Source organism: Lathyrus oleraceus, chromosome 4 (genome assembly GCF_024323335.1).
Source record: "Lathyrus oleraceus cultivar Zhongwan6 chromosome 4, CAAS_Psat_ZW6_1.0, whole genome shotgun sequence".
Classification (NCBI taxonomy): Eukaryota; Viridiplantae; Streptophyta; class Magnoliopsida; order Fabales; family Fabaceae; genus Lathyrus; species Lathyrus oleraceus.
The window spans coordinates 31,369,371-31,396,253 of record NC_066582.1 but is presented as its reverse complement, the minus strand read 5'-3'; the positions used below and the strand labels follow the sequence as shown (position 1 = coordinate 31,396,253).

The window sequence follows — 26,883 nt, the reverse complement described above, 5'->3', positions numbered from 1 at the left end:
TGGGTTAGAGTGGAGAGAAGAAGAGAAGGGCTAGTCCTAAACATGCAAAGACAAGAGAAGAGATAAAACCCTCGGAGTTCCTTTTCTTGAGATCATAAAGCTGATTCAAGATGCTCCTTTCCTTTGGACTTAGCAATCATTCAAGCAATCAAACAAATATTTAGATTCAATCTCCTAGGATCTCCATTTGGCTTGTCTCTCTTAACTTGGCTACTCATGACAATGGTCCTTCTTACTATCTCAAGATGGGATCCCTATCACAATAACAAACATCAAAAAGTTCACAACACAATAAGAGAAATGGATAAAGAATGAGTTTAGATTAGGGGTCCTTTGAAGTCAACTTTAAGATTTAGCATTCTAAAGGCATGAGGCCTAGTTGCTCTTCAACAAGTTTAGCATTCTAAAGGCATGAGGCCTAGTTGCTCTTGGACTTCTTTAAGCATAGGTAAGGTCCTAATTCTAAGTCCTTTCTCCTTTTTGCATTGGGTTCACACAAACAAAGACAAAACAAACACAAAGCAACAATATATTTATATACAATAATGAGCTCAAATGAGCAAAAGGAAAATGACATAAACACAAAATATGTGCTCAAGTGAGCAAAGGAAAAAGCAATATGAATAAATGAGCAAGAAATAAAGTGCATTAAAGTAAATTGCAAGAAGTTAAATGCTCAAATTAAAGTTAGTAGTTAGTAGTTAATGTTAGTGTGTCATAAGACAATTTAGAGCTATGTTAAGCAATCGCAAGTGGACTAATGTAGTAGTCACACCTATCTGAGGCCGGTCAATAAAACTATAGGCAAATAAACATAAGTTAGAGATCATGACTAGTAAGCCAAGCTCCTACAACTTGCCATGCCAAAAGAAAAGAGGAAAGGCCTTGTATGGATTTTAGGTTTTTTGCTTGACCAAGAAGCAACCTATCTTGGACACAAAGCAACTCACTTGACCTTTGATCAAGTTGAGTTTGATTTGGATCAAAGAAGGTTAAGCCTCTCATATGTCAAGACTAACCACAAATCATTAACTCATTGGCCAAATAAAAAGAAGAAGATGAAGATGAAATGAAATGGATAAAAGGAGACTTCAAATGAAATATCAAAACACAATGATCAAATGTGAATCAAATCATCATCAACCAATATAAAACAGAAGAGAAATGAAGATTAGAAGTCAACAAGTCAAACATATTTTTTGGTATTTTTGAAATTAAAATAAATGCAAAATTAAAATGGACAAAATTTGGTCAAACCTCAAATTCAATTCAAATCAACTTCAACAAGTCCAATTGAATCATCATAGGTCTAACATGGTCAAACAAGGTTTGACAAAAAAATTTAACATTTTTTGAAAACAGAAACTATTTAAGATCAATTAAAAACAATGAAAAATAACACAAATGAATTAAAATCTCAAATAAATCTCAAATCAATTAAGAAATTGATGAGACTATTTTTCATTGATTTATCACGATCCATATGTGTGAAGAAAATATTTTTGGAATTTTCAGATATCAAAAAGTATTTAAAATAATTAAAAACTATTAAAAACAAAATAATTCACAAAAAATATTAAATGAAGTTACAAAAATAATTAAAAATCAGATTATGAAACTAGATTTTTTAAGAAAATTTTTGGTGTTGGTCTCATATATTTTGTGACTTAAAATAAAATAGTTATGAATTTTTGAAAATAAAAGGATTTAATGAAATTAAAACAGAAAATAGAAAATAACCAAAAAACAGGAGCGCTTGGATTGGATTCATTAAATGACGTGGCTCCATCAAACGGTCCAGAAGCGTGGTCATATGGTAGGCCTTAGTCAAGCGCGTAACATGCATATTTAGAATAAGTCAACAAAACGCATGGCCAATATTAGATCGTTTCAAACCGATCCAAGGGCGCTGGAACATCCACGTGGGGATGGTGGTGGAAACCACCATCTTCTCCGCCCATCAAACAACTTCCGGCCACCACGCGCAGGTTTTTGAACCTCAACCAAAATGAAAAACTATGGTACCAAAATGAAGTTGGGGTGATGTACATCACCCTTGTAACCTTGGATTGTCCTCAATATTTCTATTAAGTGAGAAATCTGAGCTTGAAAAGCAAGGTATGCAAAATGAAGTGGTTCAAATCATGAAATCAAGACCACCATTGGCCTGCCTCTTGCTCGAGGACTTCCGAAAATAGTTCAAATGCAAGCAATTCACATCATGGAGCAAGATTTAGATCAAAACAGTTTGATGATATACCTTTGAAGTGCAACTTTAAACATCACGATCTGCTCAAATTCTTGCTTCCACTTTGATCTTGAGATGATGAGGATGCAAGGCTAAGGAATTGGAACTTGAAGATCAACCAAGGAAGTTGAAATTCAAGCTTGAAATTGAGAAATGAAAAACAGAAATTCTTTTGAGTGAGGTTGGGATTTCAATTCAGCAGGGTTTCATATCACCTTGAGGTTGAGATTTGAATGAGCCAGGCCATGTATTTATAGCTGAGTTGAAGGCAAGGCAATGAAATGCTCGTGTGCATGAGAATTGGGTCCTCCATGCATGGGCCTGTACAGGCGCATGTGAGGCCCAAAAATGATTGTAAATGTAAGTTGATATCATTTGCATATGGTTTGGACGTGCACAAGGCCTGGTGTTAGCTTGCATTTCAAGTTTCAATGTGAATTGCATAATTAAACATAAATCTTAAGCCCTTCGAAAGTCACACATGGAAAATCCAAACATGGTGGTGTGAGTAATGGTTAGAAATCTCTTGACATAAGGAACGAAAACTATGTTGGGAAAAAATCCATTTGGAGTTTGGAAATTTATGAAAACTGGCCTTGAAGTTTGAGGTACAAAGCATGTCTAGGTTTCCTTTGAAATATTTTACCAAAAGTAATCAACTTCAAGCCCTTCTGTTTTAATGATGCAAGCCTCAAATGGAAAAACCTCCAACATCAAAGTTGTATATCTTTTTAAGATGATAAATTTAGACTTAAATATTGCATCATTTGGATTTTTAATGAGAAAGTTATGGGCACTTGAAGTTGGACATTTTTCAAATTCAATGGTTTTGGTCCAAAGTGACCTATAATGTTTTGTATCATCACATCTGTTTCTTTTAGGATTATGAAATTTTGTCCAACATAACATTTTAAGTAGACATCTTGAGATTTCCAATGCAATTGGTATCACCTCAAAATCATAAAAAAGGAAGAAGTTAGGTCCTTGGGAAGTTGACCCAAAATTAGGGTTTCAGTCAAAGTGACCTATAATATTTTGAAATGAATGATGACCTTCCAAGTTTCAAATGGATTTTTGATGAACATTAAATTTGTTCATATGGTTCTTAAGAACATTTTTTCTCTTAGGGTCATCTTCATTTGACAAACAAATTAAAAGTTGTATCTCAATGATCCTCAGTTTAGTCAGATGAATTGACTGGTCAACTTCTCAAGGCCAAACTGCAAATCTTGATGAATGAATGATTGAGGATACTCACATAGTCTCATATATGCATAAAATAATGAATGAAAGAACTTCCCTTGATTAAATTTGATCATAGGTTGAGGTTACTTCATGAGCAAGGCACAGTCAATGCACAGTTGAATTGAATGATTGAGGATACTCACATAGGCTCATATATGCATAAAATAATAAATAAAAGAACTTCCCTTGATTAAATTTGATCATAGGTTGAGGTTGCTTCATGAGTAAGACACAATCAATGCACAGTTGAATTAGGGTTTCCTTGGGAAACAATCCTCAAGCCCCTTGGTTTATCTTGATCAAATTGGCAAATTGAGATACTTGGGAGGCATATGATGATTAGGAGCTTTGTGGACCATTTTCATGCTTTCTTTCATCTTCATCTAGCCATTGCATTGAGCTTAGAAGCCTTCTAGGAGCATTGGCACGCATGATCACTTGAGCTTCAAAACAAAAAGAGTTAGTGACATATTTTTGTGATTTTGGTTAGTAAACAAAATAAGAAAAGCAATAATATTATTCAAGCATGCTTGATGGTCTCAAACCACTCACACAAGTCCCAACCCTATGGTTAAGGAGCCACACATGCTATGATCCTTGAGGTAATGCAATGATATGATGCCATGAGAGATCTTAGGGTCAAAATTAGGATCTTACAGTAAGGAACCCATGAGTTTCTCAATAGTCATGGTCTTTAAATCCCTGTTTTCTTCAATGTTGGTAACAATGAAGTCAAAACTTGGATTTAAAGTGTGAAGTATTTTCTCCAGGACTTTCACCTCATCAACATCTTCGCCATTTATTTTAAGTTGATTGACTACGGCCAATACTCGAGAAAAATAATCATAAATTGACTCAGAGTTTTCCATAAATAAACATTCAAAATCACCTCTAAGAGTTCGAAGACGAATCTTTTTCACCTATTCCACTCCTTTGTTGCAAGTTTGAAGTTTGTCCCATGCTTCTTTGGTCGTCATTACGTTAGAGATCTTCTCAAATGTATCTTCATCCAACGATTGATAAATAAGGAAGAGAGCTTTCTTGTCTCTCTTTCTTGACTCCTTAAATATCTCATTTACACCTTGGCTTAGCAAGACTTCATCTTGCTCCTTGAAGCCTTTCTCGATGATGTCCCACACATCTTGAACTCCTAGTAGCGCCTTCATCTTGATACTCCAATTGTCATAGTTGTTCTTTGTGAGCATCGCCATTTGTAAAGGGAAACCTCCATTATCCATTTTTTGAGGACCTTGAAGCTCTGATACCACTTTGTTGGAAATAAACCCTTTTTGTGTTTAGGGAAAGTGTGTGGGAATATTAGAGGCTTGAATAGAAACTTGATAGATAGGAGAACTATTTATGAAAGAGAGAACTTTGTATTTTTATTTGATACAAAAGTGTAGGATTACACTTCTATTTATAGTACTCTAAGGAGAACTCTAGACACACTAATTCTAGAGAGTTCTCAACTCTAGACATTCAAAGAGTATTCTAGAAAATATTACAATCCTAAGAAATATCTAGACACTCCAAATACTACAAGACTTTTCTAAAAACATTACCCAAAATAAACTAAGCCCAAAATAACTAAGCCCAAAAATCAAATAATAAGGTTAGGCCCAAATCAAGTTTAATATTTCAACACATTAAACATCACAACACTTTCTTCACCTTTTCAACAAGTTTCTAATCTCACCTTAGCAAATATGCCATCACTACCTTGAAACGATCGTCCTCCACTACTGATACTCCCTCCATCTCGCTTTTATAACCTCTCTTTCTTCCACCATTTTGCTGTCGCCATAACCTCCATGTATCACTGTCAACATATACGCAAAAGAACCTTCTATTATTCAACCAAACACTACTAACAACAACAAACCGCATTCCACTCCACTTGTAACCTCCCAGTAGCCATGGCCATGGTTTCCAAACATGTAAAATTCAAAAAAAAATCCGTAGAAAAAAAGAGAACCAAAAAGGATGAACATGCATCTCCCGATTTCCATAAAATCACCCTCCCTCGTCGCCCACGCCGCCGAGTCCCTTTCTCATCTATCACCGTCGAAAACATTCCACCTCCGACCTCCACCATTTTCGAAAACAGTGACAGAGGATAACCGGCATACCGTTGTGTCTATCCAAACTCGCCATTGCTCCATTTCCGCTATGTCGCTGCCACTGTTAGTATTCATGTTCCTTATTACTTGTTTTTCTTTGCTTTTGAATTCGCAATGAGAGATAGTTGAGAGAGGATGAGAGGGATGAGAAGTTTGATTTTGTCTTGTTGTTACTGAAACATGAATGAACTGAGAAGGATGGTTGTTTCTCTTTTTTTACCTCGCCACATGTCCCCATGCGATTTGTCAATTTTAAATTTTGAAAAAAATATAGACATGGTCATTTGAGCCCAATGAGGCGCTGCCCCTGTTACAATTTTTGTTGTTCTTTTTACAAAAAGATTATATTTGTTTTATTATTTGTAACAGGTTAGAGATTGGTTTTGGGCTTGAGATCTTTCTTTTTCCTTTTACTAACGTATACCCTCATATTCATATATACACTCCTCTCGTGTCTTTTTACTATTATCTTTTAATTTCTTTTCTTATTTTTTTAAATTATTAATTAATTAGTTATTTAGTTAGTTAATTAGTTAACTAGTTAATTAGATGTTAATTGATTAATTTCTCCTTTAATTGTTAAATAAATTATTATTTTTAATTGTTGCATCAATTTAATGCATTGTGACTTCGGAAGTTTAGTTTCAATTTAGCTTCCGAAAATCATTTGGACGCATAGATTTCTTTGCTCGGCTTCTTATAGAGTGATTCTTACATGAATCCATTTTAATTTAGCTTAGAGATACACTCGGTGCTCTCGATTTTGACTTATTTCCGATCTCATGGCTTACTTTGGGCCTTCTTACAATGAGACTTTTTTTGTTTGCATTTACTTGTTTGATGGGTTTGCATTTTACTCGCTTTCTTACTCCCCATTAAGAAAATGTACCCCCATCTCTTATTTATAATTTGTATTTACTTTCTCGCTTTTATTTCCATATGCTCTTAGTTAGTTAAGATGAACTAAATAAATAAATAAAAAGAGGGAATAAAATCAACCTTTCAAAACAACAAAAACATTTGGGCAACACCAAGTTCCATTTTCAAAAAAACACTTAATCAACATCATACTTCCACCATTCAATTTCAAATCCATTTCACATAACCACTCCAAACCTATTTCAACCATAAGTCAACTTCCATCCATTTCACATTCAAATCATTTTCAATTCATTCACCACACAAATAAAACGTTTGATCCAACGTCAAGTCATTTTCCAAATAAATTCAAAACGACTAGTAAATGACTTTGACCATTTCAAAATTGAAAGGAAAATATTATTTAGATGAAAGGTCCAGTCATATTCCCAAGTGTTATACCCAAGTTGTAAGAGCTTGGAAGTCATAAATACTTGTCTTTTGCTATAAAAAATTAAATGCGTCTCTCATTCTTAATAAATTGGAAGAAAAAGACTACCTAGGTGAAAAGTCCAGTCATAGTCCTGAATGCTATGCCCAAGTTGTAAGAGCTTGCAAGCCATAAGTGTTTGTCTTCCCTTCAAAACACTTGTAAATATTCAAATCCTTTCAATAAAAAATTGGAAAAAAAGATTACCTGGGCGAAAGGTCCAGTTGTAGTCCCGAGTATTAGACCCATGTTGTAAGAGCTTGCAAGTCATAAATTCTCGTCTTCCAACCAAAATAAAAATCTAACCAATCAAACTCTCTTTTCTCTCTGCAGTGCGATCTTCAAAAACATTTTTCACAAACGAAAGATATTTCGTCTCGAGCCAATGCAAAAAAATGATTTGTCCATAATCGTGTGAGTTGAGATAAGTAACGTTCTCCCGTGAATGTTGATATATAGAAATCCCTTCAATGTCATGTAAATGTCCGCTCCTCAAACTGTTTTGAGTAAGAAATGTTTTTCCGTCGATGGAGACAAAATAGCTTTCACTAAAATTGACCAACAAACAAACATTTTCTACCCAAAACTATGTAGCCTTGAGGGAAATTTCCATCGCACCCGGAGATACGTAGGAGCGAGATTCAAAGTCTCGTCAGGCACCCTAATAAAATAATAACACTTTTTGTCCTTTTCTTTTCCCTTTCAACAATTTAAGAATCCTAACATTTCAAAGCAAATACTAACGCGCAGAACTAACTAAACGGTTCTCGTTAAGTACAACAGACGTGAGGGGTGCTAATACATAGAGGTGTACGCGGGTTGGGTTAGACCGAGTTTGGCCTAACCTGTTACCCAACCCGTTCAAACTTAAATGGATTGGGTCTGTCGTCCAGCTCGCAATTTCATTGTCAAAACCGACCCGACCCGACCGATTCATTAACGGGTTGGGTTGGGTTGGATTCGCGGGTTGGGTTTCAAATAAAAAATATATAATTTATGATTATTTTTATCGATTTTAAAAAAATATAACAACTTAATACAATCATACTCATTTATAACACTCAAATTCAATGAAACACATCATATAATATCTAATAAAATTCATCAACACGACATAACACTTTATAATAGTATAAAATTCAACAAGGCACGTTATTTCCATAAAATACATAAGTTGGAAATGATACAAAAGAAAATAAGAAACAACATTTAATCTTAGAATTACGTAAACTCATTGATCTAGTAGTATTATTGGTGAAGAATAATTTTTTGTGAAAAAATTATGCTTATCAGTGAGATATTAATTTTATATTTTTATTTAAAATAATAATAAAAATAATAAGAAATTACTAAAGCCACATCAACGAGTTGGGTCAACGGGTCCGCGGGTTGTAAAACTCAAACCCGATACCCGAACCAAAACTATACGGGTTGTTATGGATTGGGTTAGGTATACCCGTAAACGAATGGGTTCGGGTAATTTATGGATTTGATTGGTTTGAGTCAACGGGTTCATGGGTCGACCCGCACACATGAACACCCCTACTAATATCTTCCCCTTACGTGATCGACTCCCGAACCCTGATTTGGTTGTGATAACCATTATCACTGTCGTTCTTGTAGGGGTTTTATCGAAATTTTCCTTTTTCTTTTTTGGAAATAAATAAATTTTGATGGCAACTCTGTTAGTCCACTCCACGAGCGTGCAATTGCGCTTCGCGAGGTCGTATTCTTTTTTTTGAGGTACGACATCCCCATAATATGATTAACAAATAAAGTCAAAATAGTAATGTGAAACCCAATAGTGAGGAACCCGTTCAAGTGTTGTCTAAAAGTGGACTCGAGATAAGTTGTAATGTCATTGTCATTAAGATGAATAAGTCTACCATAATAGGGAGTCTTAGGAAGAAATGATATGGCGAGGTCTTGTAGCCTAGACGAAGAAATATCATTAAGAAATAATTGTAAAAGCCACATAGAACCCCCTATGTTTGAAAGGGAGTTGTACATATCATGTAAATATTTATACAAATTAGACCATAATAACTTTCTAAAGCTAACATTATATCTCAATTGAAAAGAGTGGTGAAGATAGAAAATAAGAAATGTAGTGTGTTTGTTGTTTGAGATGTATAAAGATTTCTTTTTGATTATTTTGAATATATTGTATATAAATGTATACGGTTAGGTTAGGTTCAAAGGTGGACTCATGAAACACATTATGAGTTATAACTCTTTTGGTGTGTCTAAGGTTAATGATGATAACTATATCAAATAAAGTGATTATCAACAAACCATAAGACCATTAAAAATTTATGGTAAATTAAAAATTAATTTTTTATTATTTAATATAAATATATCATAAATATTGTTTTGCTTCCAAAAGTATCATTTCCTTTCTTTCACTTGATTTAACTAAAACAAATACAAAGAACAGACAATAGGTTCTTTAGTGCTCAATGGTTTGAAATGACCAAGCATGGTTTGTGAGATTAACTCGAAAAATATCAGAAGCAATTTATGCAAAATACATGTACAAGAAAGTATGTGTGCAAAGTGACTGTGAATCTGCATGCAGACAAAGTGGAGACGAACTTTAATGACGTAAAAGCTTAAGTTAAAATAAATGAAAACTCAAATAAATAACATTAAGCAAACATAATAAACGACAAGAATAGAAAAGTATTTCAATTAAGGAAACATAAAGACAATGAAAGAAAGGGACGCAGACTCATACATGTTACTCCCAAACTATTTTGCTCTTTGACTCGGGTACTCCAGTTCTATAGAGATGTATATCAATTTGTGACCTTGATTACAATGTATGAATCTTCTGTTTATACTAAACTAAAGATAACTGTCTCCGACAATTTATTTTAGAAAATAGACACGTATTTGAGAACACACAACTTAGTCTTCTGAAGCACTGTCATATAGTCAAAACTTACGAACTACTGAAAACCATTATTCCACATTCGTAATTATTCTAGGCACATAATTGCTTGCTTGTTGAAGGTAGTTTTTGTGTCAAACTAGTGTTGAGATGACCTTTCTAGTCTCCAAAATCCTCAAAGTCTTTAACGTTTGTCGAAAGCTTCGACCTCGACATGGTGTCGAGCGATTAGTTAGACATGATCTTGAGATTCTTCCAAACTATTCTCAAGATCTGTTCTTGAGACTCTTCCAAATCATGTTCAACATGTTAGTCAAGGCGCTCCAGTCGACATGTTTGACCTGTCGAAGCTGGTCATTAAATGTTAATAGTTAACATTCTATACACATAACCTTCTATGTTGACTTTTTCTTCAACTTAAAATTCCAGGCTAACAGCTACCTGTCAAAAACTTTGAATACAGTGTTTGATGTCTTGAGATGATTGAAAGAGGTTATAGTTTCAAAGTTGAATTGCCAAACGATTGAAAGAGGAAACTTGAAGTTTCTAATTGTCGATGGAAGATGCTTACGAACCATGCGACATTCATGCAAAGGGATAGTTAGTTAATGATATATTTATAACTTAGCAAAAAAAACACCATTAATATGAGTTTCATTTTCCATTCAAAATATTGATTACACATTTGCACGCGCACACAGACAAAGAATAATAATTTCGATTTGATACACTCAATAAAAATTAATGTATATTTCTCCTTACTGTTAATATATAAGGTTAAATATGATTGTGGTCCTCCTAAATATCTCAAATTTCGTCGTTAATCCCTTAAAATATTTCCTTCAAAAAATTATCCTCCTAAAAATTTTCATCCACACTTTTGGTCCCTAATACTAAAATTGTCGCTAATTCAATCACTAAATAAAACATCGTTGCTAATTCAGTCGCTAAATGGTAAAAATCATCGCTAAGTTGCATGAGAGACCAAAAATGTGGATGAAAATTTTAGGAGAATCATTCTTTGAAAAAAATATTTTGAAGAACTACAAATGAAATTTGAGATACTTAAGAGAATCACAAACATATTTAACCCTAATATATATAATAATAATCTCGATTTGATACACTCAATAAAAATAATGCATATTTCTCCTTACTTTTACTAATATATATGTTCTAACTTCTTAGATATTTATCTTCTTTACCATGCTTTTTATTGTTTCTCTTTTTGTAATGACAAGTAAACCTTCTCCGTCTAGTCAACGTTACAAGCAAACAAAAATCATATTCATTGAATCTATAACAATATATAAAGGGAAAATTTGATTTTGGTGTAGCGTGTTTTTTACCAACTTTACCCTTAAATAACTTACATAATTGCTTTTAATAACTTCTAATAACTTCTATTGAAACCACTACTATTATCTTTCATCTAACTTCCTATTATAACTTCTATTTAAAATTAATGTCAAATAAAATAATATCGTATATATTTTCATGTGTGTTCATTATAAAAGCGGACAGAAACGGACAGACGTGCCTGTCTGGACGCTAGTAACTAATAAATCTAATATATATATATATATATATATATATATATATATATATATATATATATATATATATATATATATATATATATATATATATATATATATATATATATATATATATATATATATATTAAATTCACCAATTATTTAATAAATTTGAAAAATAAACTTTTGTTACACTACGCCAAAAAGGTTTTTTAACAGCGCATCTTAGACAGCGCTTTTAAAAGAAAGCGCTGTCTAAGGTTAAAATAAAAATAAAACACGGAAAATGTTCTAAAAAAATAATGAAAGCGCTGTCTAAGGGGGGGTCTTAGACAGCGCTTTTAGAAAGCGCTGTCTAAGACCCCCCCTTATACAGCGCTTTTAGAAAGCGCTTTTAAATATAGACCTTAGTCAGCGCTTTTGAGAAAGCGCTGTTTAAAGTCTTTCAAGATCAAGATATGGATCTGGCCAAATCAAGCCCATCAAGATCAAATTCAACAATATTTTGAAAGAGTCAACAACACTACTTCCCTTCATGCCTGCCGGAGATGACACATGCCACCGCGTCGTCCATCACTCCTGGCGGCGATGGCCACCAAAACCAACATTGGAGCTGCCAAAATCTCCATCTACTCATGCTCTACCCAAATCCCTAGTTAATTTGATGCAATTGGACCTCTAAATACCTAACCTAAACCAATCATCCCAAGAACCCTAACACGAAAATCTCCAATTAAATTCTATCCTCACTGATTCAAAGCCCCAGGGATGAGGACTTTGAATCCTCTCATCATCCTCTACATATTGGTAACCAAAATTTGAAGAAAAGCGACATTTTTCATAATTACCTTGCCGAAGTTGTTGACGGCGATGATAACCTTCCAGGTAATGTCTTTCAAAGCTTGTTCCTTGTACTGGTCGCACTTTCTTATTCTCCTTGATTCTTCTTCTTCTTCTGGATTCAAAACCTGAGTGAATTGAGTGCTTTGGTACTGTGTAGGAGAAGTTTAGCACAAGTGATTGAAGCTCTAATGATGAGCTTTAATAGCTTTGGGATCATGCGTGTAGTGTGGAAGAGGGAGAAAATTCAGAGAGGATTGCTTAGGAGCTTGAGGGAATGATGCCAAGCCCTTGCAATGATGATGGAGATGATGATATATATGCACTAGGTCTGGAATAGAATAGGTTTGGAATAAGTTAGGAGTTGGTTTGGAGTTAGTTGAGATGAACTTAGTGAGTTTATTCTATTAACTCACTGAGTTGGCAGTTAGTTTGATGAAGTTAGTTACTTAGGTTAGGATGATTCTATTAGTGGCTGGTTGTGGAAGGTTGACTTAAGTGACATTTGTTGTGAAGCTTGATTGATGACCTGTTGAACATGTTCCCTTTTTAATGCCAATTTGGTTAGTAACTTGAATTTAGGAAATGTTATGTTGTTATGTTGTTTTTTGTTCTTTGATGTAGTGTTATGTTAGGACCATTGTGCATTGCTGCAATACAAGTAAGTTTCAAGCATTGCAAGTTCACTGTGCTGGTTTGTAAAACCTGGTGCTGGCATGGCTTGATTACAGGCTTTGGTGGCTTGATGCAAGTTTGTTTGGCAATGGCTCCTATTTTACACATGTTGCAGGTTCAGCTCATGACTATGTCAATTGGCTACTATTACAGCTTGGTGTAGTTTCTGACTTATTGAAAAAAGGCATACCTGCATTTGGCTTATGATTGTCGCATCAGTTTAGTCTGTAGATTGATTATGCTTGCCATGAGCTATGTTGAAACCTCCTGCCAGGCTAGAATTGGATGGTAACTAACATGAGCTTGTGGATGCAGGTTCATGATGGTTCTGTTGTATGATACAACATTGGCAAGCCCTGTAATTGATGCCCTACTCAACTGTTGCAGGTGGTATGCTTCAACTGATTCAAGAAAGACAATACAATCTGGCACTCATGCTACAAAATAATTGCCAAGTTTTGACTTGGATCCCCTGGTGTGACAAGGATTTGAATTTCATTCTGTCATGGATTATTTCCAATTGGTATGGCGTTACTTGTTTTTTTTTGTACAACCTGGTTGGTTGGTCTTCTTGTAGGTAAATTGTTGGTTGTTGATTCATGCAATGGTCTTGGTAATTCAATGGCAAGTTTTGTGGTTTTAGTTCCATGGTAAGTCAACACACTTCGTGGCTTGGCATTGATGATGCTTCTTGCTGGTTATGACCTTGGTTTGTAAAGTTGTTCTTTAGGTAAGCTTGTGGACTGATTGCATTATGAATGAACCATGTTAACCTTTATCCAATTTAACTGTGGTGTGGCATTTATGTAGTTTTGTGGTACAATGTTTGGTTGCACTGATGTTGCTGTTTGGCTGCAGGTCAGGACTTTAGTGGGATAGATTCTGGCATGATGACAGTGTAGGTCAGCGGTGTGTTGCTGCAGGATCATCTAGTATACAAGTAATTATGTTTTCTACTGATCCATGTAATGTTGCAGGACTGCCTTGTTTGGCTTGAGTTTGAAACAGGTTTGTGGTATGCTGACATGATGCAGTCCAATTGTGGCTATTGCATTGCAGGATGTTCATGGAGCAATGGTGATGGATCAAACTGCAAGGTAAGGTTGCCATATTATGGTATTGAGGTAGCTGCTAGGTTCATGGTGCATTACTTGGAAGATTGATGGACAAATTTTTTCATCTTTAGCATGTGAGTAACAATGGGCTCGGCAAATTTATCACCATCTTCTTCTGGCCATATTGATATGTCAATCTCAGGTTTGGTTTTTTCTTATAATCAGTGTTTTAGCATTCACTCATTAATGATTTTTGGTTAAATGTATTTTACTTGTCTGTGAAATTTCATTAATTTGGATCTGTGAAATTGGTTGTCTATTATATAGATAGCTACTAGATTTGATTATGACTTGGTTTGATTTTGAATGGATGATTTTTTATGTGTGTGGTGGAAGAAAGTTTTTATTTTGTCAGTATTGTTTTTCTTCCGGGTTAATGGAAAGTGCCCACTTTCTAGTTTTTTTATGTATCGGACTCTCAGTTTAACCTTAATTTGAAATTCAAATCCAAAGGAGTATATTTATCATGACCTATGAAGCACATACACAGTCACTAGACACCGGATAGACATTGTAATTTCCGTCTTCATTGCGGTCCGTCCCTAGTCGCCTAAATCGTTCACGCTTCAGTCTCATTGAGGCCCAAGCGTGAGGAGGTGCGTTGAAACTTATGCCTTGATGTCCACCCCTAGTCGATTAAATTGTAGCATTTGGTCTGCCTTCATTGCAGCCTCCAACACCTTCACTGTGTTGGGTTTGAAGGGGTGGATTTAGTCCCATATTGCTTAGATATATAGCGCAGTCTGTGTTGTGTTTAGTGTTATCAAATTGCGGCGCCATGACTGCAATGGTGGATATACATTGCAGTTTTTGGGTTTGCTGCAATGGTAAATATCGGCCGCTATTGCAGGTTTTCCCGCCATAATCCACAATAACAATAACGGTGCAGCAAAGTGGCCGGTATGGTGGGATTTTGGCTCTCCTCCATGGACCGCCATCTGCCATCAACAACACTTGTGTTTATAAGAGGGGGCAATTTTCACCTTACAATCCGGTTTTGTAGGGATGAGTTAAATCCAACCCACATATTCTAAGATGGTATTAGAGTCTATCCTAGATCCCTTGTTGGGCTTCCCGCATCTTCCACGCTTCGGCCTCGTTGGGTCGAGCATGAGGGGTGTGATGATGCTACACATATCATGGTTAAATTAGTTTGCATGGTTATAGAAGCTGTTACTACGTTTCATCACAAAAAGGTTAAGCTTAGGGTAAGTGGGGAGGAGAAGTTGAATTGCTAGGTAAGGTTCAGAACATAAAACAAGGTATGACATGATAGCTATTAGACTTAAGATAAAGCATAGAGATTGCTAAAAGTAAATCTATTTGCAAATTGATGCGCCCCAATGGTTTGGACGTGTCATTCGGATTCTTAGCACCCGCGACCGTCAACTTAGGTTTAATCTTAAGTAGACCGGATACCGTGACGGAGTACGTTCTTCGGATCCTCATGGACAATAAAGATGCGGAGAAGTTGTTTTTTATACCGTTTAATACCGGGTTAGCATTTCATTCTAAATTCATCTATTATAATTATTTTCCAAGTTACCATCTAACATTTGCCTAATCATTACAGTGGACATTGGTTGTTGCTCGCAATCAATCCTATCCGAGAAATTGTGTATTATCTTGAGTCGTTAGGAAATGATTGGACAACATACCCGGATATGAAGGTCCTAATTGACACGTAAGTGAGAATGTTCAAAATTTTTCTTAGTTTATGTGAATTGTTCTAATTGCTTCATTTTTATTTTATTAGCGTCCTACAAGCTTTTCGGGCCCAACGAGATATCCAAACCTCAAGGAGGGGCGCCAACTCCATTACATGGATTAAAGTGGCGGTATATTTTTAATTACCACATTTTTTATTATATTAGTGACGACACTTGATAAAACTTAGGATTTATAATCCATATTTTTTTTTTCATATGTAGTGTCCTCAACAACGTAATCAAATAGATTGCGGGTATTTCATGTTGAGGTTTATGCGAGATACTCTTGCTTTGGGCCGATTAAAGATTCCCACCGATGTATGTATTTCTAACTTATGAGTTATTTTTATATTTACACATATCTCATATAATTAAATAGTTGGAATTAATTCAAAATATGTTATATTATTATGTAGTACTTTGATGAATTCAAGTGTGCATTTTATACAAAGGATCAAGTGGACGAAATCAAAGAGGAGTGGTGTCAATTCATGATAAAGCTCAATGTTTGTTCATAAATTTGTGTAATTAATGTGTACATTTGTAGTATATGTTATGACTTGTAAATGTGTACATAAATTTGTATATATTTTGATACATTTAAGGCAAAATTGGTTTGAATTGGTATATATATATATTTGTTAGCCAAAAATTGGTAGAAAAAAGGCCAAAATGGCATATATAAAATGTGATAATTGTCTGTCAAAATCTGGTTGAAAACAGGTAGAAATTCTGGTTTATAAACCTGGAAAAAATGTGGTTTAAAAGAAAAGCTTCAAAAATTTTCGTATACCTTAGACAGCGCTTTTGTAAAAAGTGTTGTCTAAGGGGGGATTAGAAAGCGCTGTCTAAGGGGGGCGCTTAGACAGCGCTTTTTGAAAAGCGCTGTCTAAGGTATACCTAAAAAAATTAAAATAGGAGGGTCTTAGAAAGCGCTTTTGGCCAAAGCGCTGTCTAAGGGGGTGGGGCTTAGACAACGCTTTTCAAAAGCGCTGTCTAAGGTATACCTAAAAAATTTAAAATAAGAGGGTCTTATAAAGCGCTTTTGGCCAAAGCGCTGTCTAAGGGGGGGGGGGGCTTAGACAGCGCTTTTAAGATTTAAAAAAGCGCTGTCTAAACCTTTAGCAGCGGAGGTTTAGACAGCGCTTTAAAGCGCTGTCTAAGGCTAAAAAAAGCGCTGTCTAAGGTCTTGTTTGTTGTAGTGTTAATAATAATGCCTAGAAATTGTTTCAACTAAGAATTCAAAATAATTTAACTTGAATTATAGATTGATCTTACAACATGAAACTAATACTAAATACATATAATGTTGTGGTTGCATAAAAGTTTTTGCAATTTCAATATATATAAATGATAAAACATTGAATATGATCACAATTTGTTCTTAAATATGAAAACGATAAAAGATTTACTCTTTAATATTAAAATAATAAGAAATTAATTATTATGCATTGTCGTGTAAAAAGTTTTACATTGTCAATACATCATAACCACTTATTTATATTACTTTTTAAGTAGTTAAAATAAAAGTCAATCTTCTTAATTAGTGATGGTGGTTAAGTGACATTGTACAAAATCTTTATACTATCCGTACATACCAATTAAATATATATATATATATATATATATATATATATATATATATATATATATATATATATATATATATATATATATATATATATATATATATATATATATATATATATATATATATATAGTAAGTATATTATAGTAATATTTACACTGTCAATGTATCACAATCATCCATTTGTATTATTTATCAAGTGATTAAAATAAAAGTCAATTTTTTTAAATAAATTAATGATTGTAATTAACTAATATTGTATAAATATTTTACACTGTCATAACATACCAATTAAATTCAAATAATAAATAACAATATCAACTGTCAATATTATTCTTTTAAATCAAATTTATTCTTTAATATAAAAACGATAAATAACAATATTATATCTATCAAAGGATTAATTAGTATGCTATCTCCCTGTAAAAAGATTTACATTGTCGATTCATAATCATCACTTACGCATTAAAATAAAATTTTATTGATGTTTGTATAGATCGGGTGGCAACTAATATGTTTCTAATTAATATCAAATAGTATCATTTTGATTTAACCTAAGCTTTTATTTATGAAGAATGATTTGGTCCTTCAATAGGTGGATACCATCACAAACGGCAAAGATTTGAATCAACCGGATGTGGACCCATTCGGATACCAATTCATGCTCAAATTCTCAATGTCCACATTCTACGTATTCTCTATTTCCAACTTTAGCCTCTTCTTTAACATGTACCTTTGACTTTGTTTCCATTCGCACTCTATCTTTTCAACTCGTGGCTATGGAATCTATACTTTTCTTTCAACTTGGATTAGATTAGATCTCGCAATATAATAACACAATATTTATATCGAATTCAAATAAAATTAATAGCCCAAAGTCCAACCAATAAATAAATAAAATAAAACTGGTATATTTTTCATTTCATAATAATTCTTTTGCCGAATTTACACAAAAGTCCTTATCAACTCTTAGACAACTCTTTCATTTCGGTCCACAAAAGTAAAAGTTGACTTTGATTTTTGATTTTTGATTTTCTTTTCCCTCGAAATCTCCGTTCTTTTTTCTCCGTCACTGTTACGGTTACAACATAACTCCGTTAGTAACTGCAAACAGCGGTTCACGGAAACCTTTCACGAAATTTCCAACCGGCGCCGTCGCTTAGTGAGCCTGAGATGTAAATCCGGCACCGGTTCCGAAGGTTGGCAGGTGTCGGTGCTCTCCCTCGTAGGTCACAAGAAGCATATTGGGATCATCTTGCGCCCTTTCCACATGCTTCCTCGCCGGACACCCTTTAAAGCTACTGCACTTGTAGTAACCACTGCAAATTCCAAATAATAAACCAAATCAATAATTAATTCCAACTAAAATTTGTTAAACAAGTTGAAATGCATCAAGAACGACGGTGATCGGAGAAGAAAATTACCGTGGGTAAGGTGAACCTTTAATAGGTTTCTGACCGTATTTCCTCCATGAAAATTCGTCTGCCGGAATATCAGCAACCTTAGTACTTATCGCCGGAACACGAATTGTTCTCCTCACACGAGATTTCCTGATTCAGAAAAATCAACAATATATTTATCAATTTTTTATTTCAATTTATTTATTGTAATTAACAATTTAATATTTGAATTTGAGTTTGGTAATTTACCTTCTCTTAGAGCAATGGCAGTGACCAGATGATGATACTTTACCGGAAGCTGCACCGGAGACGGTTGCTTCATGACACCTTTTCCGGTGAGATGAAGCAAGAGGAGGCTTTCCAGAGGAAATGATAGGAGCTATTTTACCATCGGAAACGCTTCCGTCTCCGGTAATGGTGGAAAGAAAGGAAGAACTAGTGGCTGAGATACTGAATGCTTCCTTGGGTTTAGAGTATTGAGAAACAGATAAATCGGCAGACGGATTAGGGTTGGGTTTAGACTTAGTCATCAAATTCGGATTTGGATTTGGATTTGGATTTGGACTTGGATTAGACTTAACTACTTGAATCTGTTTTGCGAAATCAAGAGTGATTGACTGTGGCTGTTGAAGATTCAATTTCTCAGATCTCGGTTGAGATTGCAAACAAGGTGCACGACGAAAACGAGCGTGACCGGTACGATTCAACAAATTAATAACCTGTTTGAACTTAGAAACAGTGAAATCAGTTATTTCTGTGCAATCAAGATCTAAACGGTTACGTTGATTTGAGGAAGAAGATGAAGTTTGAGAAGAAAGCACTCGAATGAGATGCTCCATGCTTTTCAATCCAGCAGAAGCAGCTTCTTGTATAGCAATCTGTTCTTCGAGCCTCATCTTGGGAATCATAACCGGATCTACAACCATGGTAGAAGAAGAAACCAAATTGCAGTTAGAAATGAGAAGAAGGAAGAAGAAAAGAGAGAAAGAAGAGAATTGGGTTTGGTTGAAGAAAGGGAGAAGAGGTTGGTTATAAAAGAGTGGAGATGAGAAAGTCAAACAAGGATCGTCAATCGGACGGTACAGATTGGTTGGACTTTTATTATTATTAATATTAATTTAATTTAATAATAATGGGTGAATAGAAAAGCGACAAAAACAATGTTTACTTTAGTATGAAAGTCCAAAAGAGGAGTTGGTGGTGGGTCCTACCACTATTTTTTTTTTCAATACGAAAGTCCAATGAAAGTGGCAAACCAAGAAAACTAAGTGTGTAAATATTTATTTTTTTATTAGATCTTATTTATAAAAAAAAAATTAAATTTATTAAATAATAAATGTATCTAGATTGTATAATGTATCATATACATTGATTATTTAATAAATTTAAAAAAATATTTTTTTTATAAATAAGGATGGAAAGAAATCAAATCTTTACTAAAACAATAATATAAACAACTCATACATTGCATATCTCCACTCAAATTAATATATAAATGAACTAATCATAAAAATTAATAATTATAATTGACCCTTTCGTTTGAATAAATAAAACTCTACTATTTATATTGTAATCTTGGTTGTCTCTCGGTGGAAGCAATCGAGAAAGTCAGCGTTGTTGGACGTATAGTATTATTAGTTTCCTTAACGGATCAACTACGTTCATTGTTTATAAATTACTACTTGTATTTAGTAAAGGATGGTTTTTTTACTCATGTTTGTTTAATTGGTTTAGAATTTTAGCCATTACAAGTATTCTAGAATTTATTATATTATATAGTTTTTTATTGCTGGCAAAGTTTAGTTGAATTCATAGAACACACCTTGCATATTGTTAGTAATAGACTATCTATTAAAAAAACTTCATATCATATCGGATAAACATTATAATGTTTAATAATTTTATATAAATTAAAAATAATAAATAAATAAGATGAATATTAGAGAGATTTTATATTATAAATAAAAATAAATTCTTCAATTAAATTAGAGATTAAAGATAGGGCATTGTTAGTGTAAATCTTTTTACACTATCATCCAATAGAATTATGATATTATATCATGTCATACCAGTATTTTAAAATTAAACGTGTGATTTAACGGGATACATGTCTCTGATTGGTTGATAGTGTAAAAATATTTTACATTATCAGTGTATAGTCTTTTTTCTCATTAAATTATTCTCAAATTAAAACATTCTCTCATTTGAAATAAATAATATTCCGTGCCTGTGAAAATCTGCGGATAAAATTCATCATAGATATAAAGCGGGTATTTTAATGAATATCCGTAGATAAAATAAATAAATATTTAAATATTAATTTTTTAATGAATATAAAAACAGATTTAATAACGTTAGCGGATATTTATATTTGTTAATAAATTATTATATTTGTTTTTATTTATAAATAAAAAAAATTATATTTTAGATTTATTCAATAATTAATGTATTTGGTCTATATTTTATTGAGATACATTACTTATTCAATGCATATACAAAATAAAATTTTTCTTATAAATAGAACAAAAAAATATTAAATTTATTTAAATATTATTAATTTATTAAAATCTATCTTTTTAAAAAAAATTAGTTGTCTCATATTTTTTTTCTTTTAAAATTTTCTTTGAATAAAACTTTTCACATTTCATACAATTCTATTTGACCATTTGATATTTAAATTTATTGGAGTCTTGAATTCAACAATTCCACCGTCCAACTAATTATTAAATACATTATTTTCTCTGTCCAACGAATTTTTTTTCCTACTCCTCTATCGTTCCCTATTCCACTATACTAACTCACAATCAGGATCGGCCCAATTATATCGGAGGTCCCGTTCTAATTATAAAAACGGACCTAATATCTTTTAAAAACATAATTATAATAATTAAAAAATATATATTAAAAATACAATTATATATTAATTAAAAAAATTTTTAATTATAATTATTTTAAGTTTTGATCAATCTTTATTTTTACATGTATTAAGTTTTTATCATAATATTTTTTTTCGATTATTGAGTTTTTTTAATAATATTTTATTTATTTATATTAATATTTATGGAAAAAATTAAAAATTTCAAAATTTTGGATCCTCTAATATTTGGGGCGCTGTGCTGCAGGACATGCTGCACATGCACAGGGCCGGCCCTGCTCCCAATCATAATATCTTTCTTGTTTAAAAATAAAATGTTTGGATATTATGTTTAGATGCTATTATGTTTTGGTGAAAAAGAAGAAAATTAATATGATAAAATTTTGTTGTTAAATAGAGAGTGAATTGGATGGATGTTATGTGATAATTATATTTTGTATCTTTAAAAAATGATTTTTTTTAACTTACCAAAAAACATTATTTTTAGATATTTGTTAATATCTACGGATATCTAAAAACTCACAAATTATTCTTTTAGTGGATACACATATGCATGGATTATTCTTTTAATGGATACACATATGCATGTGGAACGGATATGAATATATATTTATCCAATTGGACAAACACAAATATCATACTATCATTCTCCATAGATATTAATTTACATCCCTAACTGTATTGGCGTGAATTTGAGTTCGATTAAAATATTAACGTCGTTTTCGGGAACTCAAAATTTGCATTATGCCCCTAAGTCTCGATTAGGGAAAAACAATTTAGATCTGGCCAAAATAGTCTCACATTGCTTGAAAATCAAGACTAATGGTACTTTATATACAACACTTATACATATGAATCAATGTGGCACACTTTTTAAAGGACAAATTTGTGAGGATTCTCACATCTTAAGTGGACAATACCTCTTAGTCGCAGTGACGTAAGTTTGAGGTCGGCGAAAACATTGAGAGTGGTTTTTCGTAAAAATTGGCGAGAATCATAAGTCAATTCTTAAAGACTTTGCAGCTTTGGAAATTTCTTTAGAGACATTGGTATTCTACTATTTAGGATACGAACATACAACAAGATCTTCTTTCTTCAAACATATATTGACATCATGACCCTAAGTAACAAGATTTCACTCCTCCAAAAATTGATCAAAGAATATTCAAAACTCTTTTGTTCTTTGGGTCTAAATGACAACTTTAAAGCAAACCATCACATAAACCTTTATTTCAATGTAGAAAGAAAAAAAAACTCTCAAACCCTAAATTCAATAATAGATCTAGATCTTATTAATGTTGCTCTTGTGATGTATGTTACTTGGTATACTTCTTTTGATCATTTCTATAAAAAATAATTGGAAATCAATGCTAAATTTTTGTTGGTGGTAGCATTGCCATAAATTACAATATTAGGATATTTCTTGAATTTGGCTTTTCATGATTCTAAATAACTAGATTAATATCTTTATTTGTGAAACTATCCAAAAATGAAAATTATATATTTCTTTTGTTTTGGTGAAAAAGAAGAAAATTAATGTGATAAAATTTTACTGTTAAATAGACAGTGAATTATATGGATGTTATGTGATAATTATGTTTTGTTTCTTTAAAAGAAAATGTTTTTTTTTAATTTACAAAAAAAAAACATTATTCTTAGATATCTGTTAATATCTTCGGATATCTAAAAACTCGCGGATTATTCTTTTAGTGGATACATATATGCATATGGAACGGATATGAATATCATATTTATCCAATAGGGCAGACACAAATATCATACTATTATTTCTCATAGATATCCATTTACATTCCTAGTTGCATTGGTGAGAATATGTTCGACTAAAATATTAACGTCGTTTTTGGGAACTCAAAGTTTGCATTGTACCCCTAAGTCTCGACTAGGGAAAAACAATTTAGATATGGTCAAAACATTTTTGTTCTTCGGGTCTAAATGACAACTTTAGGGCAAACCATCACATCAACCTTTATTTCAATGTAGAAAAAAAAAACTCTCAAACCCTAAATTCAATAATAGATCTAGATCTTATTAATGTTGCATTTGTGATGTTTGTTATTTGGTATACTTCTTTTGATAATTTCTATAAAAAAAATTGGAGATCAACGCTAAAATTTTGTTGGCCCGTAGGATTGCCATAAATCACAATATTAAGATATTTGTAGAATTTGGCTTTCATGATTGTCAATAACAAGATTAATATCTTGATTTGTGAAACTATCCAAAAATGAAAATTATATATTTCTTGTTTGGTTCTCTTTTATTTGTCATATTTGATTTTTTTTTAAATTCAATAAAATATTAACTATTAACTTATTAATAATATTTTTAATAATTTATTATAAAATATCTAGAAAAGATTAATTTATGTAACCGACTTTATTTAGTGACACAAAGTTTAATAGTTATTGATGTTGTTGTATCTTATTATAAAGAAAACATAGATGAACTAAGATAATAAATAGTTGAAATAATATGAAAAAGATTAACTGAATTAAATGAAATACTAAATGTTTTAAAGAATAATTTTTTATAGTGTTATATATTTTTGTTTTAAAAAAATTATAAAAAAGTTTTTAAAAGAATTTCAAATAAATTTTTTGTTTAAATAGTTATTCTGATTATTTTAGGTATTTTATCTTTTGTTATAACTTTTTGAATATAAAATTTCAAAAAAAATCATTTAAATTTGAAGTTATTTTAAATAAGTTTTCATAAAAATTATTTTTTAAATATATTTAAAAAAAATGTTTTTGACTTCAAATGTTATCTATGATGTCAAAATTATTCTTTTAATTTATAAAAAAAATGAATTCAAACAACTTTTAATATTCTGAAAAAATTATATTTATAAAAAATATTTTTAAAAACATAAAGATAAATCCATTTTCTAAAAATTTAAAACAAACTGATCTTCATTTAATTGATAATGAGTTGATTCGTTTGAAAGATTGTAGATTCAATTTTGTTATTGATGTGAGAATTTATTTAGTAAAAAATCTATAAATATCTTTATAAATAAATTTCGAAACTTGAGACATATTTTGATCATAAAGAGAGTTTTTACCGTCATTTCACCTAAATTTTTTCATAAATAATTGTTTACTCATGTATTTAGTAAAGGATGGTTTTTTTACTCATGTTGGTTAAATTGGTTTAGAATTTTAGCCATTACAAGTATTCTAGAATTTCCTATATTATATAGTTTTTTATTACTGGCAAAGTTTAGTTGAATTCATAGAACACAACTTGCATATTGTTAGTAATAGACTATCTATTAAAAAATTCATATCATATCTGATAAACATTATAATTTTTAATAATTTATATAAATTAAAAATAATAAATAAATAAGATGAATATTAGAGAGATTTTATATTATAAATAAAAATAAATCCTTCAATTAAATTAGAGATTAAAAATAGTGCATTGTTAGTGTAATTTTTTTTACACTATCATCAAATAGTATTATGATATTATGTTATGTCATACCAGTATTTTAAAATTAAACGTGTGATTTGACGGGATACATGTCTCTGATTGATTGATAGTGTAAAAATATTTTAAAGAACAATGAATTTAACACTTTAGTTTTTCTACATAAATTTTAATATTTATTTCCTTTTTTTATTTATCAACAAATATCTTAAAGTAGTATGGGTGTTAATATCCAAGTTTATAATTTATTTTTTAAATTAAACTGCTTACATGAATTTCAATATTTATTTTTATTAGTATAACGTATTATATTAATTTTATGCATAAATAGTTTTTTATTACTTTAAATTTACGTGTTTTTTTTATTTTCGTTCCTATATTTTTTTTAAAAAAATAATTCTTAAATGTTAAAATCAAATTGATTTTAATCCCTAAAGTTAGAATTCACAGTAAAATCAAAATTATTATTTGTAGAAATCCGTCGGACTTTTTTATAAATTTTAAATTTAGAGATTAAAACCAAATAAAACTCAATATTTAAGAATTTTATGTAAAATAAAATTAAGACACGAAAAATAAAAACACGCCAACTTATCGAAAACAAAAAATATTTAAGACTTAATTTTTTAAATAATTATTAAATAATTAATGTATTTGATTTATATACAGTCAAAATACATTGATATTTCAATAAAATTAAAGAATTAATTTGTTGTTACTTATAATAAATTAACTTATATATATATATATATATATATATATATATATATATATATATATATATATATATACACACTAATTGTTATATAAATATATTAATATTAAGGTCAAATACATTAATATTTTAATTATTTAAAAATTCAAATTTTTATTAATTATTTTTATATTATATTTTATTGTATATCAACTATATTAATATCTCAAATACTTATAATATTAATATTAATAAAAATCTTTATGTAGTTATAATATGGATGTCAATAATCAAGTTAAAAATAAACTGCATTTGATTAATTCGAATTAATTTTTTAATTAATTATTTTATTTTATTTTAAAAAATAATATTTTTTTCCATTTTTATTATAAGAAAATAATATCTTTTTGATTTATTAAGTGATTAATGTCTTTAAATTTTATATAAATCAGATATATTGGTTATATAATAAATTTGAAAAGTAAATATTTGTTTATAATAAAAAATAGATAGAGTATTTTATAAAATCAATTCAAATCTTACACTAAAAAACACTTATTTGTGACGTGATTTTTACGCCACAAATTAAATTAGCGTTGTAGTTATTGACGAGGCAGTAGCAGTTGTGGCAATTCTTTTACAATGTGAAAATCACGTCACAACGTTGCGTCGTGATTTTCACATCACAAAATTCTATTGTGTAGCAGGTCTGCAGGTCAGATTTGCCATATAAATTTCATGACACAAATATAAGTTTTGCATCATATTTTCTACGTCACAAAATTAAAAATTTATTAATAATTAGCGTCGTGTTTTTCATGTTAGAGATTATTTTTTATTAACAAAATATTTAACAAATAATTAAAATAAAAAATTAATATTAAAAAATTATAACTTTATTTAAAATAAAATTATTAATTTCAATTAATAATTAAAAATCAGAAATATTTTTAAATAATAATTAGAAATGTAAATTTTAATTAAAAATATAATATATTATTTTTAATAATATACTATTTGGAATAAAAATAAATACTGTTTTTATTAAATATGTATTATATTCAAATTTTAATATAAAAATATAACAAACACTGTTTTTAATAAAAATAAAAAATAACATATTCTGTTTTAATAAAAAT

The 26,883-nt window shown here is 31.0% G+C and overlaps 1 protein-coding gene across 1 annotated transcript; it reads right to left on the bottom strand.

Annotated features, from left to right (window-relative positions):
- Positions 1–18,214: 18,214 nt before the first annotated feature.
- LOC127138606 (probable WRKY transcription factor 11) lies at positions 18,215–19,728 on the bottom strand. Its single transcript, XM_051065086.1, has 3 exons — positions 18,969–19,728; positions 18,744–18,869; positions 18,215–18,638 (listed from the first exon to the last, which is right to left on the bottom strand). Exons 1-3 carry the CDS (start codon positions 19,643–19,645, stop codon positions 18,479–18,481), a joined length of 963 nt encoding a protein of 320 aa, XP_050921043.1. The 5' UTR covers positions 19,646–19,728; the 3' UTR covers positions 18,215–18,478.
- Positions 19,729–26,883: the final 7,155 nt, after the last annotated feature.

Excerpts from the sequence above, each read along its gene's own strand:
- LOC127138606 (XM_051065086.1), bottom strand. The coding sequence starts at position 19,645 with ATGGTTGTAGATCCGGTTATGATTCCCAAGATGAGGCTCGAAGAACAG. Across the intron at positions 18,870-18,968 it reads TGCCATTGCTCTAAGAGAAG|GAAATCTCGTGTGAGGAGAA; the intron begins GTAAATTACCAA and ends TTTCTGAATCAG. Across the intron at positions 18,639-18,743 it reads AAAGGTTCACCTTACCCACG|TGGTTACTACAAGTGCAGTA; the intron begins GTAATTTTCTTC and ends TGGAATTTGCAG.